Consider the following 25,583-nt stretch of genomic DNA (forward strand, 5'->3'; position numbering starts at 1 on the left):
CCAGAACAGATAGGGACTAGCCTGCCTTAGCACTGCAGTGTCAGCAGTGCTGACCGGAGCCGCCAGGGTCCCTTTTCAAATGGGTGTTCCAGTCGAAAACTGGACACTTGGACACCCTGCTTCTGGGAAGCTGTGTTGGAGGTGTGGTTCGTCCTCTGTTCCTCACCAGGACCAGCCCTGCCACCTCCAGCACCAGCATTTTATTCCAATTATTTTATTAAACAAAATGTCTGAGCCTCCACTAACCTAGGCTGGACTCAAACCAGTAACCCAATGATTGAAAGCCTCCATAGTCCAATGCCAATCCCCCCCAATCTCTGGGAAGCGGTCACAATAACCCTCTTACACCAGCACTCTCTTAGGTAGTTATACTGAGAGATCAATTTCTTTTGTTTCCTTCTGGAATTTTTTAAAGACCGTTGCTTTTCAAAAGAGTAACATTAGGGGGCCATTCTTGAAATATTTAACTGAGATCCTCTGCTGCAAGAGAAGCATAGGGCATACAGTCAAAATACAGTAATCAAATAGAACGTCTGGAAATACTTCATTGTGACAGACATGTACTACAAAATTTGAATCTTCACCCAAGCCCTGGACAAGAGACTATTATTAATTAGGTATTTTTTCTTCTTTACAACATGAAAATGATTTATAAGCGTCACCATTTTCCAGAACAATATTCTAATATTTTTTAAAAGTATCTGTTTTGGTAAGTATTACAGCTCCCCAGCATTGTAGCACATGAACGCCTCATGAGAATGAATGCATTTATTACAAACACCCACATGAGGGGAGAAGAATAATTATTGTGCCTTACTTCCCACATCTGTAAAACAGCAAAGAGATTAGTCTTGGGATTTATCGAAGGTCACATAGCAGGCCCATAGCAGAGCCAGGCCTTGAACGCAGACTATCTGTCCTGATCTTTAACTACAAGCATCTGCTTTACCAGTTACTGTAGATAACCCTGATATACTGGGGATCCACCAAGTTATGTGTTCTGTCATTAATTATATGAAGTCTGCCTCTCCCATACAATTTAAATATACATATTAAAGAATCAAATTATTGCACACATCATTTTGTTAAGTTTTAATGTAAAACTTGCTGTTTAAAACTGTACATCTTGTGTGAAATACTATGAGACCTCTATACCAGTCAATTCCTTGGGCAGAGGAAAAAACAACAAAGTGGATAAATCTGTTGAATAAATACATACAGCTCTTCAACATCTTCTTACTAATGAGTGGCCTGCACTGGTCATTCCTTTGGTGACACTAACTAATTAACTTGATTCAGATTTTCATTAAAAATAGAGGCAAGTTTTGCTTTTTTTAGCTGATTGTTGGTGCATAGATTTCTCTCCCTTCTCTGTAGATGTGTTTGTGGACATCCCTGTGCATGGGCCCAGAAAGGAAAAGGTCAGTGTCCCCTTCTTCTGTCCTATATTTGCTAATTAAAGTTCTCTGTCAAAACACACATCTATTTACCTCAGTAGTGGAGCAATTCCTTCCATCTGACTGTAACTGCCTGGTATCAGAGGCAGTAGGCTTCACTACCTGGCAGTTATAAACAGATGGCAGAGTCACTCTAGAAACCCACAAAGAATCTGGTTTTAGAAGGTGGCTGTTCAAAATAACTTTTGCTGAAAATGTCGTGCTCAAGCAACATCCGAGTTTGGCAGACCTGAGGACTAAAGACTTCTATTTAATAATCAAAACAGATACAGCATGGGTGATGGCAGTACATGTTTCCCCTACACTGCCCAAGAAACTTGCCTCAACCAAGATTCTTTTCTACATAGATTCTTATAATGGGCTCATCCAAGTCAAATCTTCATCCCTTCCAGCGATGCAATAAGCAACATGACTAACATCTGTCCCAGGTTTGTTCTCTCATCTCCCAGGGAGAAGTGAGTGCAGTGCAGTGTTTTGTTTGGGAATTTCTTTTAATAATGATCAGTAATTATCTCCTCTAGGCGTAAGAGGAGAATTCAGTCTCCATGGCCCATTCAGTCTAGACACGAGGGACCAGTCAGTGCCAAGTGTAATATGGACAACTGATCACTGCAAAATAGACTGAGAGCACCAAGGACACCTCACAGAGGCCACTGAACACTTATCAGATGGAAACAACTTTTGACCAATACTGATATGGGATAGATTTGAACTAGTAACGTAGAGGTGAAAGGCTCCAATACCCATAAACCATCCAGTTCTCCACAGCCTCCCCTTTCTAAGAAGCCCCTTACACACACACACAGAGTTTGGTTGGGTGGACACATTCACTTCCAGCTGCAGCAAGATAAGGTTGGGATGACATCTTTCACCTCTTCAATCTAATCACAGAAGTCAAGTATTGTCAGCCAACCATGGGTTGGCGAATAGGAGCCATGGGGGGTATTATCATTGCTGGTTTTAACAAGGTGATGTGCTTCCAAGTAACTTCAAAGAGGTATGGCTAAGATGAACCTCAGGCTGGGGCTACTGAGTTTCATCCAATGCTACAGCTGTTAAGACTCCACTCCCTGATCCTGAAACCAGCTCCCTGATCCCACTCACGTTTGGAGCAATGTCCAGAAAGGATTCCCTAAAGTTCATTTCTCTGTCGGATGCACAAAGAGACAGTCTTGCTGCTGCTTGGAGAAGGGGCTTGTGGGGAGGGGAAAGAAGTGACCTGCCCCAAAAGACCTGGATTTTCAGTCCAAGCAATTAGTCCAGTAAGCCATGGCAGATAGTGAAGAAGTAAAGTCCAAGCACAGATGAGGATGAGTATCGGAATTGAAGGCACAAAGAATATCTCCAAATTCTAGAACTACACTCCTACCTATTCTCTGCAGTGTTAGTGGAGGCGATCTTCCAACAGTGAAGTCAAACCATCATTTAAAAAAAAAAAATCAATTTCCAAATAACTTTGATGGATGCCTTGGAGACTCAGCAGCGTTCCCATCTCCCACTCAGAGTCAGCGGTGAGTGATGCTGGGAAAAGGTTTTTCTCATGAAGCATGGCTCTAAGGGTCGAGAAAGGACACTGCGATGTAACGGGTCCCTTTTGTGGTTGGAAGGCCCTCGTGATAATGGGTCAGTCGTCCCGGGTGTAGGAGGGTCCAACCCTTCCGAGGAGCTCGAATGGAGCAGTTGTAACGGAGAAACCGGCAGCCTCCTCCCTGCGTGAAACAAAAAGAAACAGGCATCAGCCAAGTACCAGCAGAGAAAGGATCCCTGTATTATCCGAACAGTCTCCTGATTTTCTGGACTCCCTTATGATGGTTTGGTAGAACCTTCTACCACCGATCTGCCTCATTAGAAAATCCTGAAATTCAAACCCAGTCACTGATTGCAGTCCTTTGGGATCAAGGTGCCCGAGATGGAGGTGGGGATGAGCTGGGAGGTGTTCTGGGTACAGGAAGGAGGAGAAGACCCTAGACTGGTCTGGGAGACTTCCAGACTGACCTTCTTGCAAGCACTTACCTCGTAATCTATCCCTACCCGGTTCAGGGCAATGTTGATGGTGAAGGTGGAAGCATCATGGTGAGGCATTAAGGAGGGTTGCTCATCAGGTTTGTAACGAACGACAAAGGCCAGCTCAAACTGTGTCTGCAGGAGAGAAGAGAGACATACACAGACGGTGCCAAAGCACCCAGGGGGCATTCACTTCTAGGGGATGGTGTGTACATTGATGTAATTGGGGTACAATACCCCTGAAATAAGGGAGAAAGGGGCATGTTCCTATTAAGAAGTATGGTGCACACTTCTTGATAGCACACTTGATAACATACTCCAGGGTCATTTCCTCCATTATGGCACATACTGTGGTACAGTGCCCCAGTGGTATTGCCTCTCCGTGGCCATGATCATGAGAGACGCTGAGCACTCAAATCCCATTGACCAAGCGTGTTTGATGCCTACCTTTGTATAGTATCCTGGGTAAAATTTCTCTGTGATTGGAGCAATATAGTCCAGAAGGAACCTGTACCATTCTCTCTCATAGCCAATTTGGTTCATGTGGATGTCAATAGTTGGGACATTTTCATAACCCCCGAGTAGCCTGCTGTCCTGAAACGGAACCATAAGATTGATTGGGGACATGTATCTTAGATGATAAGTATGAAACACAGTTTGACAGTAACCAACAAACATAATGCTCATCTATAGGGCTTTTCAGGATTGGAACGCAGGGAAGGATCATCTACATTTTATAGAAGGGAAGTCAAGGCACAGAGGAGGTTGGAGCCCAAGTTTTCAAAAGTGGCTACTGACTCTGGATGATTATGGTTCTCCGACTTTACAACCTCTTGGCCCTAATCTTCAGAGGTGCTGAGCACTCCAGTGGACAGCAGTGGAGGTTGCAGGTTCTCAGGGCCTGCGAAAATGAGGCCTAAGGGGTCTCAGACTGATTTTCTGACTGCCCAGCGACCGCTATTGAATGTTTGGGCCTAAGTCCAAGGTCACACAGTGAGTCAAGAGCAGAGCTCAGGAGTCCTGACTCCAGTGCCCTGCTTTAACCACAGGATTAAAACTCCGGCCTGTAGCAGGCTGCAGCTATGCCCAAGGACTTGGTCTAAGTGGTGGGAGCTGTAGCTTTGGAAGCTCCAGCTTTTTCTTACCGTGTTATCTCCCTTGGACCACTGGCCAAAGTGCTCCATTTCCTCCACCAACTCGTCACAGGCGACGTCAGTGAATATAGGGAACCAGTAAACGTCGGGGCAGGGCTGGAGAGAGAACACACGAGAATTCAGTCAAACAGAAGAATGAGACAAATACAGACAGACATAGGGGGCTCTTCATAAGCTACATAACACGTGGGGGGAGGGGGAGTTCCTTAATTTTGCAGGACAGCATCATGGGGGTGTTTGTTCCAGTTTTACAAGGGGGTGGTTGGGTCTTTTTTTTTTTTTTAATAAAAATCATCAAACAATGTGTTATGTAATTTATGAACAGTCCCTAGTCAGACAAGAGGAGGACAAAGTCAAGAGCAGGGAGAGAGGGCTCACTGGAAAAATAGCTAAAATGTTAAAGGTTGAATCCTGCCTTCAGATTCCCATGCCTTGCTCCCAGTAAAATTAAGGAACCTGGACAGGTGCCTCTGAAGAAGGAGGGATTTGTCCCGAAGAATACCTTCCAATAGTGACAGACCACATTCTCTCTGAATCTGATGTTCTTTTAGGCAGCACTGTCTCCTGTAAGCTACCTATTTCTGAGGGTGAAAGGCTGAAATAATATGATACTGACATGCCATTCTCTCCTCCGCTGAGAGAAGAGCAGCATTTCTTACCATCTCCACCAATTTCCCTTTCAGAGCTAGTGTGTAGTTTTCATGGATGTACTTTTCTTTCCAGTCCTATGGTTAGAAAAAGACAAGCAAAGCAGTCACTTCTGTGGCGCATGGCTCAGGATGTGGTATTAGGCCATGCCCTGGCATCCCCCTCTCTCTCTCATCACGGAAAGGGAAAGCGGAGCGGTAAACAGCAATTTACAGCATTTTCTCGGCTTGGAAGCTCCAGGGCCCAGAGGAGTTTTCGAGTGAAATGCTTTCCCAAAGCCCTGCAGTTATGCACCTAGGGAACCCCATCAGAGGGATGTCACACAGCAAAGCTTGGACCCTCCCCTTAGAGACACGACTCGTAGCAGCGTTATCTAACAGGGAGGCTAGGGGCGTATCCCACAGTGACAGGCCTGCTCAGTCTCTCACCTCAGGATTGCTGAAGATCTGCCAGAGGTCGTTGTGGAGATGAGTCGTCTGATAATTCTCCAGAGAGAGTATGTGTCCAAATTGGTGCCGGTTTGTCACGAACATGAAGACCCTCTGTAGAATGGAGGGAAACCATCAGGCTGCAACTATCTACTGTGGGAGCTGCTTCCCATTAGCCCTGGCTTCATGCCCTCTGTCCACCCACCTCCCTCTCTAATCTTCACACTGGGCATCCCCTCCCCAGTGAGCCTTTATTGGTAAATCCAGACCCACCCGGGATGCAGAGAAGACTAAATAGTCCTAGCAAGGGCCAGTGATGGAGGCAGAACTTCTGCACGTTTCATCAGCTATAGACAGAAGCAGGATAAAATAGCTCGCACAGGGTCACTCGGCCTGTGGCTATGCACATGTAGCTCCCACTGACGTTCACCGGAGCTGCATGAGTGGATCCTAGCGTATAACTGAATTTAGTCCGTGTTTCTCAGACCACAGGAAGAGATTCTCCTGCCCCCCTGACTGCATGTGCGTCAGGAAAGGCATGTAGGCTTAGTTGATGCCAGTTCACTTATTTCCACCTAGGCATGTACAGTTGAAACGGGTGTCCTGAAACCTGCCTGCAGAGTTGTTTCAACTCCACCCTTGCTCCCTGCAGCCAGCTCCCTGTACTGACCTGATCCTGGACATTATGGCAGAAAGCCATGTCTGCATCTAGTTTGCCGCTGTGGAAGAGGTCTCCCTGGTTGAGCTGGGATCTCAGGGTGCTGCCTTTTATGACATAGATGCTGGAAATGTAGGGAACGTTCCAAATCCCACTGCAAAATGGGGAGAGGGAGATTTAGACACTAAGTAGTAACAGGACAGAGCTTACAGGATCAGGCCCCAAAGGACTAAGGGCTAGATTTCATTGTGAACATATTTAGGGGGGGAAAAAACAAAAATAAAGCATTGCTGTTCTTTAGAATTTGGTTTGTGTCAAAGTTTAAAGGGTCAGACTCAAAACCCTACAGCAACCAAACGCAATGACCTACACAAACCCAAAGAGGAGCAAATCAGGAATGCAAGCTGTTCCAGTAATCAGCCTTTGGACATCTACAGCACCTTCCATCCACGCAGCACACAGCTCTTTACAAACATTATTTAAAGAAGAATGACAATCCCCCTTCCACCCCGCATTGCGGGATAGTTACGCATCACATTCTCTATCCTTAGCAGATGGAGAAAACAAGGCACAAGGAGAGACTAAGCGATTTGGCCATACAGTGAATTAGCGACAGGGCTGGAAACAAAACCCAGGGCTCCTGACTCCAAGTTCCCTACTCTGGTCACCAGATCTTACTCCCTCGATTACATATGGTATGTAGAAGACAGGTACATAAAACTGCTCCTGTCTGGAAGGAGAGACTTCCTTGCCTTCTTTAAACACAGTGATGGTCTGGTACTCTTGCCCCAGGATCCCAATTGGCTTTAGACTGATTTTGGGGGTACATACTCTCTATCCACTGTCTATTCAGCAAGCCTTGTATTTAGGGGATTCTGACTGGCAAAAGTCCCTCACAATACTTACACCCTCCGCCCTTGAACAATATCCACGTAATCCTCTGAACGGGCATAGTACCCATCAGGACTCAACGCACCCCAGAAATTTGACCACAGCTTTCCAAGACGGCTCACCAGTGGGGCAATTACCGGCCTGCAGGCACAAGAGGGAGAGATGATTGGAGGGCAGGATGCTGCCAGGGGAAGAAAGGAGGAAGATCCCAACGAGAGTCTCAGGGTCCAGTTTTGCCTTCGCTTACAGATGCTACCCCCTCTTGACACCTGTGTAAGTAAGGGCAAACTTGGGCCCTAAGCTTATAGCTAAACACATTCAGCAGACAATCCCCTCTGAATGTAATCTAAGGAGTTCTAGCAGCTGGAGACAGAGCTGGAAATCTTTCTTCTTGGGGAGCAGGGGAATCATTTCAGTAACATGAAATATGTTTCTCTACTGTGTATCCAGCTCCCTAAGACTGAAACCACAGCTAAATCTCTGAGCCAGAGCCAGACATAACCAGGAATAGGTTCTGTTCTCTATGAAGCCCCAATGTGTGGAGGCTTCTGATCAGCAATGGGCCTGCAAAACTCCCTCCCCCAGATGCTCAGCTGTTGAAAGTAGGTGTAGCATCACTGAAATCAATGGAACTATGCCAATTTACACCAGTCAAGGATCTGGCTTCTTGGATCCAACACTCGTGATTTTTAGGGATGGGGAAGAAAGAACTCGGACTCGGATTCCAGTGAATCCCTCCCTTTATAATGGGCTGAAGCAAAACCTGCATCTGAATGTACCGCCCAGGATGTTTGGAATGTAAATCCAAATCCAGACCTCAACCCTGTGGCTTGGACCCACATCTGGTCTGGAAAAAAATGGTTCTGATTCTGGCCTCTCTGTTCCCAATAGTGTAGGCTCTGCTCCAAAGAGATAAGGGTAAAACAAGGGATGGTTTACATCCAGAGCCCACTGCATCTGAATCCAATAATCCAGGGAGGGGGGTTGGATAAATGGCTCCAGTTTTGGTCCATCTCTATTGGAGAAAACCCTTAAGTTTCATTCCCAGCAATGTTATCTCTTCCCAGCCCCTTACACATTTCCCAGGAAAGAAGGAGCTCCCTATCTACATTCCTGACCTGAAGCCTGCCCAGTAAGGATCGCTCAGACTCACTTGTTCTGTTCAATCAGGATCCGTAGAACTTTCGAGTTCTTCAGAACCACTTCGGCATCCAGGCTGAAGTAATATTCACAGTCAGGATCCTGTCTGCACAAATCCCTACAGCCAGAGAGCCCACAGGTCAGAGAGAGAACAGCAGCAGGACAGCAGGGATGACCTTCACTTTGCAGTCAAGGGGGCCTTCTCTTCTGGGATGGGGGAGTTTATCCTTTACAGACTGGGTGCAGAGCCCCTGACTAGGGTTGGGGGGAAGAGAGGGTTAAAACCCCATGCCTGAGCAAAGGAATAGCAGGTGGCTGCCCCTCATGGCAGGGAGGAGTGGGGCTGAGCTCAGGGGAGGCTGTTTTCTCCATCAGGAAGGTGGACAAGAAGGCAGTGGGTATGGGGAACCATTGATTTGGAAGTTGAACTGAAAGAGGAACAGGCTGCACTTGAGGCTAGAGAAACTCGAAGTCCTCTGGATGCAGGAGCCTTACTGCTTCCATTTGTTTGGACCCAGGCCGTGGAAAGCTGTATACTTAGCCTGGGAATCTAGCCTGGCTTTAGCCCATGTTGGCTGGACAATAAGCAGGGGCTAAGTTCATACCTGCCATGGACAAGTTGCAGGCCAGTGGCAGGAAGATGGGGAACATGGACGCAACCTGGACAGAGAGTGTTTTGTGGTACAGAGGTTCTTAGCAGAGGGTCTGAGAACCCCTTTGGCAGTGAGGGCATCGAAGTGTGTTTGTAATGCTGTCACCCCAGAAAAGTGGCATCTAACGGGCATGTATAAGGAAGGAAGGGAAAGAGAGAATGGGTTGGGCTGTTACACAATATACCACTGCAACACCAGCCATTGTTCCTGCAAAGCTCCAAAGCAGACATCTATGAAGGAAGCTTCTGCTGCTCTGCCCACAGAGGCCTGTTATCTTGGATGCAAGAAGCCTCTCCCTTGTGATACGGAGCCTAGACGGAGGATGGGGTTGACTCCAGTATCCCTATCGTCTGCCTGTTCACACTGGTCTTCTCACTTACACGCCCATGTTCCGAGCATCCGCATTCTCCACGTGGTCTTCTGGCCCAATCACTTTGACCGCATGATATTCTTTGCCATGCTCCTTCACAAACGTGTCCACCCGAGACAGGTGAAGTTGCTCCTGCACACAGAGGGAAATGACACAGAGCGAAGAGTAGGTTACATGAGCTTCACACAGGCTGTCTGGCCTCAGCTAAGGCTAGGCTTGGCAGCCTCCTGCTCTGGAGGCTCTGGCAACACCAGAGCACGTGAGCTCTATGTCTTCATGGCTGGAGGTAATTGATGCACAGGCTTCTAGGAAAACAATGAGCTGTACCTGACTTCCAGGTCCCGGCAGTCTGGGGAAGTTGCAAATACTTCTGGGATACGGGAGGAGGCAAGCCATCCCTCACATGGCAAAACAAAGACAGGGTTGGTGAGGTAGTATCTGTTATTGCTGGTCCAATAAAAGATATGACCTCATCCACCTTGTCTCTCTAGTATCGTGGAACGAACACGGCTACAACAACACTGCATAAGACAATCCAAGGCAGATGTTCCTTACATGGTTGTGGATGAAGAGCTGAGTGCGTTTCTTTGGGTATTGGAGGTTCTGAAGCCTCAGGAAGAACTGGGAGAGAAATGGAGTGGGCTGCTCAATGAAAACTCCAATCAGAACCAACGGCAACACATCATCCTGCATTCAACAAGAAGGTGAGAAGCGTGAGGGCTGCTCTCCAGCTCCAGAAACCTGGCGACACCCTCACCATTTCCGAGGCAACCCAAGCACGTGGTGTAGGAATTCTCTTGTTAGCACCAGGCTTCTGCCACTCTAAATATGCATCAACCCTTACCTTGAACCCTGTGAGACTTCTCAGGCCTTCATCACACACAGTGCAGCCTGTCTCGAATGTCCAGGCCCGAGGAATATAGTTTCCCAGGTAGTTCAACTGCAGCTGCAAAGGGAAATCCTCCAAGTGCTTAGTTACAAGGCAGGAGAAAATCTCACCCCAGCCTCTGATATTCAATCAGGTTCCATCGCCAGTCTCATCTCCCTTCTCTCCCTGGGAGAAGGGAAATGGAAAAGGATGCAAATCTGAGGGTCTAATTTTCTACGGTGGAGGATACTGATGTGCTGGGATAACGCGAAGGAGTGAGAGCACTTTTCAGTCTCCATGGCCTGGTCAGTCCTTGGCGGCTAGGTGTTGAGGCTGGCAAGAAGGGGACCGAGCGTGGCAATTATTGTGATGTGGACACCTGTGCACCAGGAACTGGACTGATAACCACCAACTCAGTGGCTGCTGGCCAGTCATTCCTTAGGTGGGGATGCTTTCAATCACTGCTGACCTTGGTCTTGATTTGGCCCAGTGACCAAGAAGTAAGGAGCTCCATGTCTTGCTGTCATGGCAGGGAGCCACCCAATCCCCCCATCTGTGAATTTATGCAGGAAGAAGTCAGTGTGTGAGGGATGGATGCCTCATTTCCCAGAATTCCCTAGGCAAGTGCTTCACCACCTCAAGCCTAAAGAGGTTATTTGCCTTGGTTTCATACCCAACCTTCTTTTTCAAAGCTCCTGCTTACCTTGGTGGGTCCATTGCCGTGGATCAGGACTGGGAGGGTGTCATACTCTGCGTTTCTTGCTCTCACGCGTGCATTTTCAAACTTCAGAACCACCTCATCTAGAAACCACATCACAGCAATGTTATCTGCAGGAGGCTTTGGTAGCAATTTGGCCACACAATGCCCTAGCCATCCCATACAAGCAACTCCTGGGAAGACGGGAGAGTGGGGCTGGATAACTATCTATCATATTTGTGGAGCACAGACAATCCACGGAGGGAGAGGAATTATTTAGGGCGGCCCAGCGGGGTAGAATTAGGAGTGATGAGATGGAACTTAAAAAAGGATAGGATCAGGGAAGGCTCTGGAGAGTGAAATCTATTAAGCTGTAAGGCAGTCTCCCATAGGGAACTGGTAAAGCCTCACTGACTGCATCCTTTAAATCAAGAGTAGGCAAAGAATATGTGGTGAGGAACAATTCTGCACCAGCAAGGGGGTGGGGAGAATCCAGGCAAAAGCAGCTTTTCCTCCTCTGAATTCTATGCTCCCCTATGTCTGTCTGTCTGGCACATCCCCAGATGGCATTATACAGTGACTGCAGAGTGACCAGCCAAGGGGTCTGTGTAACCGAGCTATGCAAAAAGGCCAATCACGCACAGTGACAAGGGCCCTCATTCCTGCAATGCCCCCTGGCAGCCCAGTGCAGTGTCGCCATCGCATCTCTGCCTCATTTTCCCCAAATAAGGGTTTTAATAAGTCCACTGATGCTTGTATCTTGAAGAGTGCCCCTTCAGGGGTCTAGCTTATTCACCCCAAAAGGCAGAACATCACACAAAAATGCCTCCCCCTCAGCCTCTCTAGCTGAAGGAAGGAGGGCCTGAGTCAACCTTAGTCTGCCAACTCTCATGATGCCCAAGGCCCCTTACCGGTGAGGCCTTCCTGACCTGGAACCCTCTTCTGGAGTCAGGGGCCTCCTGGCTCGAGCAGCGGAAGGGTCCCTTTTCCTGGGTCAAGGTCTCCACACAGAGGCCAAACCACAAAGACTCTTCCTCACGACATCATATAATTCCTCTCATCTAGAGTTCCTGCCGTTGCCTGGTGGAATCTTTCATGGGAGCCAGGCTTCTCTGAGACTTAGCATTCACAGGCCCTTCCTTCTGGCCACTCTCCCACTCAGGAGCATTCTCCCTGGGTTTCCTTTGCTGGTGAGCCCCTCTCACCAAGTTCCCCCCCAAGAAACCTTCTATGTAGGCATTTTCTCTTCCTGCACTCTAAGAACTCTTCTCCTCCCTCGGGGCCCCTGTTCATCCAGCCCTGTCCCACTGGGAGCAGCATCCTTTTATCTCACTGAGGTGCTTCCCCGCCTAATTGACTGCCTCTCAGTAACTCAATGAGTGACCTAGTCCCAGGTGAACCTGAGCTGCCTCACTCCCCCATCAGAGATAGGCTGGGCTCCTGACCTCTCCAGAGGGACAGCTACCCTCTGACTCCCACCCTTACCAAGATAAGAATGGGACCCCAAAATCCCCCCTGCCCCATGATAACTGCCTAGCTAATTAAAATAAGGGGAAGGGGGGAAGAGATAAACTAAAATAAAGACCTATATTTCTCCGCTCCAGGAGAACAAATAGATAAAACTTTCCAAGGGTGGAATAACTGACTGGCCAAAAGCATGGTACGTGTGAGTGAGTGCTGAATGCATCTCATCAGCTCCCCACCTTTCAGGCCATTCAATCCAATGTACGGAACCAAGAAGGCAGGCAGGTGGCCCTTGGCCCTGGGTTGTGTGTTGCTACTTCCCTACCAGTTTCCCTCCCCAAAGCTAGTGTACTTTGACATGCGTGGAGATCAAAGCAGAGAGGAGGTGTGGTATGGAAAACCCGACCTGCAGGCCTAACTGTGGAGCTGGCAATGCCGTAAGAAGGAGGCTGGGGGCTCTATGGGGATTGCAAATCAAATCCAGGAGTCTGGGCAGAGGTTTTTAACAGAGACCTGCTCTGGGGATAGATTTTGGAGTTTAACCACTTCAGCCACAGTGTGACTGTTTCTAGCTGCTCTGCACTCTCCAAGGAGGAATGAGCCTCCCCATCTCACCTAATGCTCCATTCAGGTTCTGGAAGATCCGGCATCTCTGATCCACAGTGATGTTGATATTTTCCTTTAAAGAACGAAATAACCTCATTTCGGACACGCTCATTTAGGACGGCATACGCTCTGCAAACAGATGGGTCATTCCAGCCCTCCCACCCCTCTTACTGCCCTCCATTCATTGCAGAAAACCCTATAAAACCAGCCACCCTTGTTTCCCAAACCCTCCATGGATTCGCTTCAACCTCCCTCACAGATCTAGGCCCAGGTCCTTAGCTGCTGTAAATCAGTTTAACACCATTAACTTCAACCCCCTAGGAGCCCTGAACCTGCTCCCTGGTCCCACCACTCATCTACCACAGGTTTCATCTCTGCCCCTTCACCCAGTCTCACCACTACTAATGCAAGAGCATTCTCCACTCTATCTTCTGATCTCTAGAATAGCCTCCTCCACCCGTAGCAGATGCTGTGTCTCTTTTCAGATCTCCTATGAAAACAACAACTCTCCTTGCCTACCTCTTTTCACGTTTCCCTCCCTGGGCTACTGTTGACTATGTCAGTCATTTTTAAATACAGTTTGTGTGAAAGACCATGTGCTAAATAAAGATGTATTGTATCATCCCGATCACTAGCATGTCCCACAGGCTCCAAAACCTTAAATACTCCCAGTGATCCCCAGTCCCACCTGAACTTCAGCAGTTCTCCCTTTGCTAAAATACCACCACCACGGCGCTTTTCAGCGTTAGATCTCAAAGTGCTCTCCAGAGGAGGTCAGTTTCACTATCCGCATTTTACAGAATATGATTTTTATATTGCATTAGGCAAAACCAGATAACACGAACAGCTTAAAGCTTCCCAGGGCATGAAAAGACGACAAATAAAAGCACACTGATGGAAATATGCCTGCCTGCTCGCACAGCAGTATATGAATCACGTGTCAAAACATAGCCAGGAGCGCAGGTTTGACATACATTTCTTTTGTGGACAGTCTCCAGCTTCCATCTATCTTCCGTGAGTGCTGCTCATGTTAGCAGTGTTAAACCACAACTTAGCAATGGTTTAAGACTGGGTGGCAGATGCATTTACACCAGGTGGCTTTAAACCACGCTACACCGGGTTTCATCAGAATCCCACTCAAACCTAGGTCTGACTTAATAGTTCACTGCCCCTCCAAGCATCACCTAAGATACATTAGAATAACTCTCAGAGGGGGAGAATGGATGTAACAGTATCTGGATTTTGAAAGCCCTGTCAATAGAACTATTCAACTCTGGTCTGGCTTTGCACCAGGACTTCAGCGGAGATCATTAAAGAGAAACAGTCATGGTAAAAGTTATGGGCCAGATTCAGACCTGGGGATAAGTAAGTGCCACTCTACTTGCTTCTCTCATGGCTTTTTGCAAATAGCTGACTTCACTTTCACTTTTCTTGATCGTCACAAGTTTCACTTTCTGGTTCCTATGCTCTTGCACAACCCTGCAACATTTGGGTTACAAACCACGCTAGGAGAATGTTTTATTTGTTCAAGGATAATAAGGCTTTTTAAATGTTATGACGTCATTGCCGTTGGTGTAAAGTGACATGAAACCTTGTTTTAAAAACACCTGCCATCTGGGCCAAATCTGATAGGGCAGTGACCCTTTCAGGGTCGGTACAGTGGGGGGGTGTGCAAGGGTGCACATCTGCCTGAACAAAATGGGTCACTGTACACATAAGTGAACATTTACATGTGCCAGTGTAGTCCTTACTGGGGCAAGAAAGAGACACCTAGGGAGACATCCGACGAAGAAGGGGAAAAAACAGGAAAATACTGCTGGGGCAATAGGTTCCTAAGTGGTCACCCTCCTTTACAGCCAGCTGGAATGTTGCTTGGGGGTTGGGGGACTCCACACAAGTAAGTCTGGAAATGAAAAACACACTGCACGCCCCAGAAAAGGGTGCAGGATACCAGGGATCACTGGCACTGGCCAGATGCAGCACCTGCATCACCAACTCACACGTACCCTTTTTTCCGGATCCAAGAAGATATTGGTGTAAAAGAGCTGGTCGCTATCATTGTCAAGTCCTTTCCAATCCTCCACAAGCTTGTTTAGGTTAGGAGCGTAACCTATGAAACCTGCGGGAACAAGGCAAAGGGTGAAGAGAGCCAGTGTCTCAATCCAGCCAGCCTGGAAGGGAAAATTCTCAGGGACTCATACATGTGGACAATGTCTCAGTCCCTTCTCTAAGGGGACATATACACTGTCTCAGTCCCCCCTGCAAGGTAGCACAGATACACAGTTTCAATCTCTCGGCAAAGGGACGTGCACTCTCCCACCATGGTCATCAGTGGGGATTGAACCCTTAATCTTCAGCACCCAAAGCGCAAGCTTCTGTAACCTGAGCTAAAGGAGCAGCCCCACTAGCTAAGAGTAAGTTGTAGGTTCTTATCCTCCACATGGGTTGCAATCAATGGAGGGAGACATATTTGCAAGTGCCTAGCTTATGTGCTATGAATGTGTACACACATGGTCTCAATTCCCCTCTAATTGCACAGTACTTTTCTGCCCCGCCCCATCTTCTCTAAGAGCCTGGTCTCCCGGAAACACAAAGCTGGGAGACGCTGACCTGTCTCTTACCTCCAGAACCCAGGAAACGCTTGCCATCTTGCACCGGAGGGTACTTGGCTTCCAGCCTCCGGTCAGGGTAGATGAAGGTCTCTGCTGAGAAAACCACCTTGCTCTTGGCCTGTTTGAACTTCTTCAGCAGCTCTGCAGGGCCCGATGCAAAGAGCACATCATAGCTGCAGGAGCAGCAGAGCAAGGCAGAAAGGAGAACAGAAAGGAACGAAGTCAAAGAGAACAGGTCAGGAAAAAAAAGAGTGTGAGAAACAGAAGATTCTCTCGGAATCCCTTTCTTTTAGCCCTGCACCACAGCGTTACAATCCCTGCAGTCATTCCAGGCATCGGTGTGGTGTGGTAATAGCCCTATGGAATCCCCAACACTGGAGGTTTTAGGACCAGGTTGGACAAACCCCAGACAGGGATGGTCTAGGTTTACTTCATCCTGCCTCAGTGCAGGGGGCTGGTCTCGATGACTTCTCAAGGTCCCTTCCTGTCCTATTTTTCTGTGGTTCTGTGAATTCTCACTGAGCGGAATATGGTACTTGTTCCAAACTAACCTACTGTGGTGAATAAAATACTGAGCTCACAGATGGATTGTTCCTTCCATCCCTTACGCTCAGGGGCTTTGCTTCTAGAGAGCTTTCCCTTCACGTCCTCGGAGCCTGCGGCAGACGCTGGTATCCCTGGCCTGTCCATTATGGGTGCTGGGACTCGAACCCTGGCATCTGTCAGCCCACTCTTTTATTTCTCCTCACCGCGGACTAGTTCTTGGCTCCCAAGATGCTGCCCGCCTGGCTCTCCACCTCTCCTGGCCAAGCAGACAATTCTGCTGGGAAAGGCCAGGCCAGAATGGCAAATAGCCCACTGATCCCTTGGAGGCCAAATTCAGCCTGGTGTAAGCAGAGGTAACTCCATCATCCTTACACAAGAGTTGGATTTGGTCCACTGCAGTGAGAGCTTCCCAGCTGGCACTGATGCATTTAACATTTCGCAGTCAGCATGGCGCAGGGAATCCCAGTAGGCAGGACTTCAACTTCCCCAACCAACCTCCTTCAGGGTTAATTACCCCCTGTTAAGAACCTGCCTCACAGCTCAACTCATGGCAAATCCCTTCAGCCCCGTTTACCTTTCTGTGAAGAGGATGATCAAGTCCTCCTTATCCGCATACTGCTTCAAAGCGGACTTCAAGAGACGGACCTTCTGCCCACCTCCTGCTGCCTTCTTGTCATCACCACGCCACTCCTCATCCAGCCCCAGCACCTAAAGGGTGACAGGGAACCTTTTAACAAAGAGTTCAGGCTACACAGGCAACAACTTGTTTCCCCAGCGTGAGTCACTCTAAGAAATGGGGTAGGAGAACCAGCTGCCAGAGAAACTCACAGCTACATCACTGCTGGCCTCCGGTCAGACTTTTGGCAAGGAGCAATGGTGCAGGAGCGCTGGCTGAGGAGGAACTCAGTTACACCTGTCCCGACCTCTCCCAGTGCAACTCCTAGCGGGCAAGGGCGTAAGGACACTTGCTCTGGTGGACACACAGTTACTGCTGACCCATCCTCTGCCACTGAGCATCACCACGAGGAATGGTGCAGGAGAGCGGGCAGCAAAGAGCTTTCACGGGTGTCTCTGTAGGAAATGATCGGGCACAGGGGCTGGCTCAGTGTCGCGGCTTTTGAGTCACAGCGGCACGATGCTGTGTCATAGCAGCGTGGCTTGCCGCACCCATGAAAGCTTTCTGATGGAAGTGTGGTGTTGTGGGGGTCCCTTTGGAGCAACTCCCAAGGCTGCGCGGCTTCACCTGGACTTTGTAGTTGAAGAACTGGGCTGATCTTTTGAAGCGTTTGAATCCCTCAGTCTCCTGGGTGGCCACAGTAAGAACCAGCAGGTTTTCTGTAGGCAGGAGAAAGCACCAGGTAAAGAAAGACGTTCCGCCCTTCTCTGTTTCACCGTTTAACAACCCACCTTCAAAAAGCAGCTTTGCGATTAGAAACAGGGGCGAGGTGGGGACTGGCAGCCTGAGGGCCCTGGCTGACTTCATGAAGGTAGGTAGTGTGGGGAAAGTTGAGGCATAGTAGGTACGTCTACACTGCAGCTGGGAGCGAGCCTCTCGCCCAGGTAGACAGACTCGCTCTGGCAGGACTCGAGCTAGCATGTTACAAAAATAGCAGTGTGGATGCTGAGGCTCGGGCTCTGACCCCCTCGGCTCGAGGGCCCAAGCTGCAGCCTGAGCGGCTACGTCCGCACTGCTTGTTCTAGCACGCTAGCTCGAGCCCTGCTCGCGTGAGCCTGTCTACCTGGGTTGGGAGGCTTGGTCCAAGCGGCAGTGTAGACGTACCCCCTGAGAAGTTAAGTGACTTTCCCAAGGCCACATGGCAAGCTAGCCACAGATGCAGGAATAGAACTTGACAGAGTCCTGATGTCTTCATCACTCACCACCCAGCATGACTGCCTCCGCTCAACCTCTGCTTTTCATTGCGACAACATAGTCCTATGAAACACAGACTAAAGCCCCGTCTAACTTGGATCTAGGGTCAAATGTTTGCATAAGCAAAGTCATGCTCCCCTGCAGACTCTCAGCACCGAAGTTTGGACCAAATTCTGCACGTGCTACTCTACTACAATGTTCCCTCTCATTTTTGACAGGCTGTGCGCTCCATTTCTTCTGTGCACATTTTTGACAGGCCGAGTGCGCAAAAAGTTTCTTCTGTGCAAATTGTTGTGCTTCTGTGCAAATTTTTGTGCGCCCGGTGTTTCGCCGTGTGCACGGGGTTTAGAATCTGCGTGCGTGCACACACGTGCGCAGCTTAGAGGGAACAGTGCTCTTCGGACTTCAATGCGGTGGGGGGTGCTTCCGTCCCTGAGAAAAGATGGCTCCTAAATTACAGTCAGGATTTGATTCACAGCCTGGAGTCCACTGGTGGAAGCCGGGCTGCAGGCCAGCAAGGGTGGAAAGCCATTCTGGTGGTGCACCGCAAGATACCCACCCACAGCTCTGCTCTCCTGGAGCAGCCAGCCAGTGTAGCCCCTGAGTGGGGCCAGCCAGAGGCAGAGCATGGCTAAGGAGCCCTACGCTAATACCAATGAAACCTGTGTCGTTACATTGCCTTTACACTGGTACAACCAAGGTCAGAAGCTGGCCCTGCCCGTGAAGTGTGAGACTTTACAAAACTATCATTTCATTGCTCGGCTTGTGAGACAGACACAGAGAATACAACTTACTGAGGGTTTCTCTAGTAATGTAAAATGTAAGTCTCACTTTCCTCAGACAGAGTTTAAAGAAAATTAAACATGAAGGTAAAAAAATAACACTGCCATCAATGAATGTGCAGACTTGAAAATCATCCACTTCGTTTAAGTGCTTACCTGCAGCACTGCTCGCTCTCTCCAGTGAGCATTTACACCGACATAAGGAACTGCAGCATTTGGCCAGATAGCTGTTATTTTTCCTCTTGGATGTGCCTCTGATTTTCTATTGCAGTCTGGATCTGTGGTCCAGATGTCTACTATATATAATGTGGATTTATTCTGTCACAGCCTCCATCCAACATTCTCTCCCTACTGCTCTTGATTTTTTGGTTTCCAGTTTCTTAAAGTACTTTTTCAGTTTTTGCACATCCTCATGCTGGCAAAACTCCCATAGACAAAGCTCTTATCAAAGTCAAAGTAAAAATGGAGTAAAACTTTTAGGATTGGACCCATGATTTCTTTGATGTAACTGAATGCTCTGCTTCATGTTAACACTTTCACCCAGATAGGAATGTGCAGGGGTCCTGGCAGCACTGTTCAGACAGGATCCCGGGCCAGTCGACTGGAACATTGGAAAATTCCAAGAATAACGGATTGGCCTGGAGGAGCATTTTCTTGGATCTAGCAGGACACTGGAGGAGTGAATTTCCTAGTGGGTGCACCTGATGTGCATCCCCAATGCATCTGGATAGATTTCCTGGGCACACAGAGCCCGACGCCTCTGGATGCATGAGAAAAGCAGGATCTCTGGATGGATGTGATAGACCACTGAGCATAAAATGGCTATTAGCCAGGATGGGCAGGGACGGTGTCCCTAGCCTCTGCTTGCCAGAAGCTGGGAATGGGCGACAGGGGAATGGATCACTTGATGATGACCTGTTCTGTTCATTCCCTCTGGGGCACCTGGCACTGTCCTCTGTCGGAAGACAGGACACTGGGCTAGATGGACCTTGGGTCTGATCCAATATGGCATTCTTATGTTCTTATGAAAATGGTGAAGGGTAGATACTAACCCACAGCAATTATCTGTCTGAGTCCTCAGGATATGGATGAAACTATAGTACAGTTGCAGAGAGAGATCTGGGGTGGGGGTAACAAGGGTAGAGATAAGTTTGGGATTCCCAGCTGAGAGAGAGAAGGGGTTTTAACCAGAAGTCCGTGAGATCCTTTATTCCCATCACAACAATATGAAGAGAGATTACAGGTCAATAAGAGACCATCAAGTTGGATTTAAGTATATTTTGTTCACGATAAGGTGAGTGAGGTCATATCTTTTATTGAACCATCTTCTGTTGGTGAAAGAGACAAGCTTCCAAGCTCCACAGAGCCCTTCTGGGCTATTTGTTAGTCATTTAGGTACCACAGTGTTGAACATAAGCCAGATGGATGGACAGACAGATGGACAGAGCTATAAAGGAATTTGAATGATGCAGAAGCATAGTTTTTAAACTCAGTTATTTAGCCAGCATAGTTAGGGCCCTAATTACACTCCTGCTTTTCATGTTCTGTGGAGTCAGATGTAAACAGCTTGGGAAAGTATGCAGTCCCCCAGGGAATATGCTAAAGCCGGCAAGTCTCCAGTCATGTGAAAGTGTGCAGAGCATCAGAACAGCCTGCTTTGCTAGGGAGCCAGGAGCTCAGGCTTTCCTAGAAATGGGAATCAGAAGGCAGATGAGAAAGGACGCAAATGTGGAATACCAGACAGGGGGCTGGAAAAGAGACATTAAATTCCAGCCCCTGCTGTGAGAGCTGAAGATGTAAATTAACTGAATAAGACGGAATAATTTATAGGAGCCCATTGCTGGGCAGCTATTCCAGCCTGAATACTCTCCAAGGACCGAGGATCTCAAACCAAACAAAGCAGGAATTCATTTTCACGCCACCTTCCAAAGACAGTCAGCAAACTGTTTACACTCATCTTATGTGACTTCCAGAGTTTTCCTGCACCAGATGGGAGAGTGCGAGAGGCTCCAGCGGATGGCTGAGGAAGAGGTGTCATATTTCGGGATAGAAAAAGACCTCACTGTGCAGCATATAAATTAATTAGAGCGAGAAAAAGCCAGTGCAGAGCCTCAGTCCTCCCCACACAGACTCTGGGCCGAATTCCTCAATAAAGATTCCCCTTAATTAATGATCTGGTGGGGAGGAACAACTTTGAGAGACTAGTACTAGCTAGGCTTCACTTCTGTGCCAAGAGGCCTCTAGTTACAGAGAGTTCTTTCCACCCACGAGGCATTCTTTCAGTCCAGTCTCGGAAGTCTTAAGGCTGAACTATGCAGCCTCCAGCTACCTTCCCCTTTTACCCTTTTCTTCCTCAAAGTTACTGCTGCAAGTGAATATTCACTTCCTAAGCCGCAGTAATTACCCTTTTGCTCTATAACCGGCAAAGCCCTTTGCTGGGTTCCCCAAATGCTCTTCTCTTTCTCCACATCACCATTTCAAATCCTGGCTCCCTTCTCCAGACATAAATCACGCCGGGCCAGATCCCCAGCTGGAAATCGCTGGAACGGTGCCAGTTTACACCAGCATTCAAAAGCCCTTGTGAGCAGGGTAACATATGTTTGGCATTTTGTGGAAGCATTTCAAAGCAGATGTACTCTTTCACATCTTCTGTCCCACATTACATCTTGTAAACAAAAACACTGACTCCTTTCTGCCACGCAGGGTCATCCAGACTCAGTGACACTGAAGGCTACTCGGACAACCAGAAACCTGGAAGTTACAGTTAACTGTATAAACACAGAGTACAGAAGCAGCATGGATCAGTGGATCAGGCATTGGACTTAGATTCAAGAGACCTGGATTCTGCCTCCCACTGACCTGTTCTGTGACATTAGCAAATCACTTCACACTCTGGGCCTCCATTTTCCCATCTGTACAATGGGTACATGATGCTTACCAACCTTTCTAAAGCACTTGGAGCACTGTGGTGAAAAGAGCTATGGAAGGCAAAGTATCGTTACAGAGACATAACATTTAGATCAATAATAAATGCAAACAGCAATACTATCAGGGTGGACTTCAATGTTTCTCCACATAAATAGTTAGAATCTGCTTGCTGGAGGAGTTCAGCAGCAGTAAACGTAGACTGTGGCTACACTACACAGCTTTTAGCGACACAGCCGAGCCGCTACAGCCGTGCCGCTAAAAGCTGCGTAGCGTAGCCGCTGTTGGTCGGCAGGAGAGAGTTCCACAAATACTTCCACCTTCCACAAGCAGCAGCGGCTTTGTCATCACGAGAGCGTTCCTGCCAACAAAGTGCTGTTCACACTGGTGCTTTTTGCCTGCAAAACTTTTGTCATTCGGGGGAGTGGGGGAGGGTGGGGGTTTAACACCCCTGAACGACAAAAGTTTTGCCGACGATGTGCCAGTGTAGACATACCCTTAGAGACGATCATCTTTTTCCTGAACTTATAGGGAGAGCACAGATGCAGTTGCATATTAAGACGCCAAGGGCTGCCTTTAGCCCTAAGCTGCGCTTTGGAAAGCATGACTGTAAAGCTTGCTAGTAAAATAAAGCTTAAGAAAATACGACTCACCCAGGAGACAATTAGTAAAATCAATGCCCGATTCGACATCTGAGAATTGAATTGCCATATTAAGTTTACTTGAAGCACACTTTCTCTTTTAATAGTAAGTCAAACACAGCACAAGTAGTACCTAGACTTGCAAAAAAATGGGTCTCCAGGCGCTTTACAGAAGAGGCTCGGTAGTAGTATCCCCATATTACAATTGTTGAAGCTGAAGTGCAGATTTTTCTTAAGGCCCTGCAGCAAGTCAATGGCCGAAAGGGAAAAGCACTCATTCCAAGCCCCTTGCCCTATGCAATACACCACACTGATTCCTGCATAGGGCCAAATTTCTGTTCCTGGTGTGCCTTGGACTCCTGTTAATAAAATCAGTGAGAATCTGGGGTGCACAAGGAGTGCAGGAAGCATGACCCAAGCTTTGCACAGAGTTGCTTTTCTTACACTCCTCTAAGGATTCGCCTACACACCAACCCTGTGGTGCTTTAAGTACTGGGGCCTTATGCTGGGACTGGTAAAGCAGTACACCGCCCTGGGGGATACAGTTATACAAGTAAAAAGATGCTTATAGCAATATAAGTTATTCCCGCCAATTTAGGGGAATAAACTATACCGGTACCAGGCACCTTATTACTAGTACAATTGGATCCACACTAGGGAACTGTTTTTGTTTAAAAAAAAAAAAATCACTGTCCTACCTAAAATTGTTAAATCGGTACAAAATCTGTAAACAGAGCAGGCCTAACCTCTTTTAATAGGTTCAAACTTTCAGCTCCTATTGCTGCCTGTGACGACCCACAGTTTAGCTTCCTTAGTTAGAGATTTCAGACTGGTTGCCGTGTTAGTCTGTATCAGCAAAAACAAGGAGCCCTTGTGGCACCTTAGAGACTAACAAATTTGTTTGGGCATAAGCTTTCGTTGTCTAAAACCCACTTCATCAGATGCATGGAGTGGAAATCTGATGAAGTGGGTTTTAGCCCACGAAAGCTTATGCCCAAATAAATTTGTTAGTCTCCACAAGGACTCCTCGTTGTTCTTAGTGAGAGAGGGTAGGGAACGTGAGATACAGCCTTTCCCTGCGAGGCTCCCAGTTCAAATCCAGCCTGTCAGCAGTGATCCAAAAACATCACCATTTGGTAGCTGCCCTCAGCTAAAGGCAGTCAAACAGATGTCCACATCATAACAAAATCCACCAGCAGTATCGGCAGCTCTGTGGCAATCTCAGTGGAGAAGCCAAGGACTGAGTGAGGCTGGAGACTGAACTATCCCTTCAGCCCCTACAAATGATCTGATCCTCCAGATCAGGGTCTGGGGACATGGACGGGACGGTGAAGGGGAAGCTTACTGTGCAGCTCTCTGTGCTAACACTCTTCTGCGTCTGAGGCCACTGGACTCTAGAGATGGCATTCTTGCCCTTCACCGGAACTAAATTCACACAAAGATCTAGAAAGGTAAACAGGGAACTTCCTGCTAAACCCCCTCAGTGCTTGATCCTTTGTTAATTTTAGCTTGTGCCCTCTTGTTTAGAGCTGGTCTGGTATTTTTTGCCAAAACTTATTCCCCCCCCGCCGAATGCCCATTTGTTAAAAGCAAACTGTTCACACAAAGGGTCGGTTTTGACAAACCTCCCAATTCCAAACATTTGGGGAAAGGAAACATTTGGAAGTTGTCAAAACATCACATTTTGACATTTTCAAAATAGAAGCTTTCAATCTGGAGGGTCAAAATGACTATTTGCTTTGAATTTTAGAAAATTTCCACAAAAAAGGGTTTAAATGAAAAAAAAAAACATTTTGAATTTATCTAAACAGAATGTTTCTATCAACCTGAATGGATTTTTTTTTTCCAGGTTCTTGATTTGTGAAAATTTTCAAGATTTTGACTTTTCATCCTGATTCAGGATGGGGAAATTTGTGGAATCTTGAAAATTCCCTACTCCTGATTTTGAACTTGTACCATTATTTACAACTTAAATCACGTTGCCTCTTAATTGCCACTTCTTTAATGAAAATAAATGTAATGAGCCAAATTGCTCTTCAGAGTTGTAATGCGTGAAACTCTATCATGCTTGTAGTCATCTGCAGTAGCTATTCCAATTCTTCTGCATTTAGCAAAATACTTTAGAGGTTCCCTCACCAGCTGTTTGTATAGGGATAAAATGATGGTATCTTCTGATTGTTCCAGACCTCAGATAATCACACAGGCATCCCAGGGCTCCAACTCTCCATTTACCAATCCCTGTCTGGCTGTCTAGGTGCACCACAGAAGTGTAACAGGCACTGACCACAGGTTGTGTGATGCAACAGGGCCCAACGGCTGAGCCTTGGGCATTTACCTCAGACTGGGTGGTACCTGAAGCTCATGTTACTCACTCTGTGTTGTGAGCACTGACTCCAGGCTGGCGGTGCCCGGGTCTGCCCGGGCAGGGGACGCTGGCCCCCCGCTGGCGGTGCCCGGGACAGGCGCTCAGTGCCCCCCGCTGGCGGTGCCCGGGTCTCCCCGGGCAGGGGACGCTGGCCCCCCGCTGGCGGTGCCCGGGACAGACGCTCAGTGCCCCCCGCTGGCGGTGCCCGGGTCTCCCCGGGCAGGGGACGCTGGCCCCCCGCTGGCGGTGCCCGGGACAGACGCTCAGTGCTCCCCGCTGGCGGTGCCCGGGACAGGCGCTCAGTGCCCCCCGCTGGCGGTGCCCGGGTCTCCCCGGGCAGGGGACGCTGGCCCCCCGCTGGCGGTGCCCGGGACAGGCGCTCAGTGCTCCCCGCTGGCGGTGCCCGGGACAGGCGCTCAGTGCTCCCCGCTGGCGGTGCCCGGGTCTGCCCGGGCAGGGGACGCTGGCCCCCCGCTGGCGGTGCCCGGGACAGGCGCTCAGTGCCCCCCTCTTACCCTCCTGCTTGGAACCGCGGCTCCCCTCCGCGATCAGCAGCGTGAGGACCAGCCCGGGCAGCAGGAGCAGCTGGGGCAGCATCGGGGCGACTTGTGGCGGATCCTGGGCTCCCCGAGTCCGGTTCCGGCTCCAGCCGCGGCGCTGCCTGCAGACCGGACCCAGCCCTGTGCACCGGGGAGCGGGACAAAGCGGGCACCCACCGCGGCCGACTCCCGGCGCTGCGAGGTTCTCGCTGCCACGCACTAAACACGCCCCTCCGCGGGGCTCCTCCCTGCCGCCCGGGCTCAG

At 48.6% G+C, this 25,583-nt stretch overlaps 1 protein-coding gene across 1 annotated transcript; it reads right to left on the reverse strand.

Moving 5' to 3' along the window:
• Positions 1 to 1,077: 1,077 nt before the first annotated feature.
• PLOD1 (procollagen-lysine,2-oxoglutarate 5-dioxygenase 1) lies at positions 1,078 to 25,561 on the reverse strand. The gene is made up of 19 exons (XM_048825021.2): positions 25,295 to 25,561; positions 17,440 to 17,531; positions 16,771 to 16,904; positions 15,660 to 15,823; positions 15,045 to 15,157; positions 13,048 to 13,111; positions 10,975 to 11,072; positions 10,248 to 10,349; positions 9,959 to 10,090; positions 9,414 to 9,535; positions 8,394 to 8,498; positions 7,256 to 7,381; positions 6,362 to 6,503; positions 5,692 to 5,805; positions 5,275 to 5,340; positions 4,607 to 4,711; positions 3,909 to 4,055; positions 3,471 to 3,596; positions 1,078 to 3,166 (listed from the first exon to the last, which is right to left on the reverse strand). The coding sequence occupies exons 1-19, from the start codon at positions 25,374 to 25,376 to the stop codon at positions 3,011 to 3,013; spliced, it is 2,190 nt and encodes a 729-aa protein (XP_048680978.2). The 5' UTR covers positions 25,377 to 25,561; the 3' UTR covers positions 1,078 to 3,010.
• Positions 25,562 to 25,583: the final 22 nt, after the last annotated feature.

Source organism: Caretta caretta, chromosome 18, assembly GCF_965140235.1.
Source record: "Caretta caretta isolate rCarCar2 chromosome 18, rCarCar1.hap1, whole genome shotgun sequence".
NCBI classification, from domain to species: domain Eukaryota; kingdom Metazoa; phylum Chordata; order Testudines; family Cheloniidae; genus Caretta; species Caretta caretta.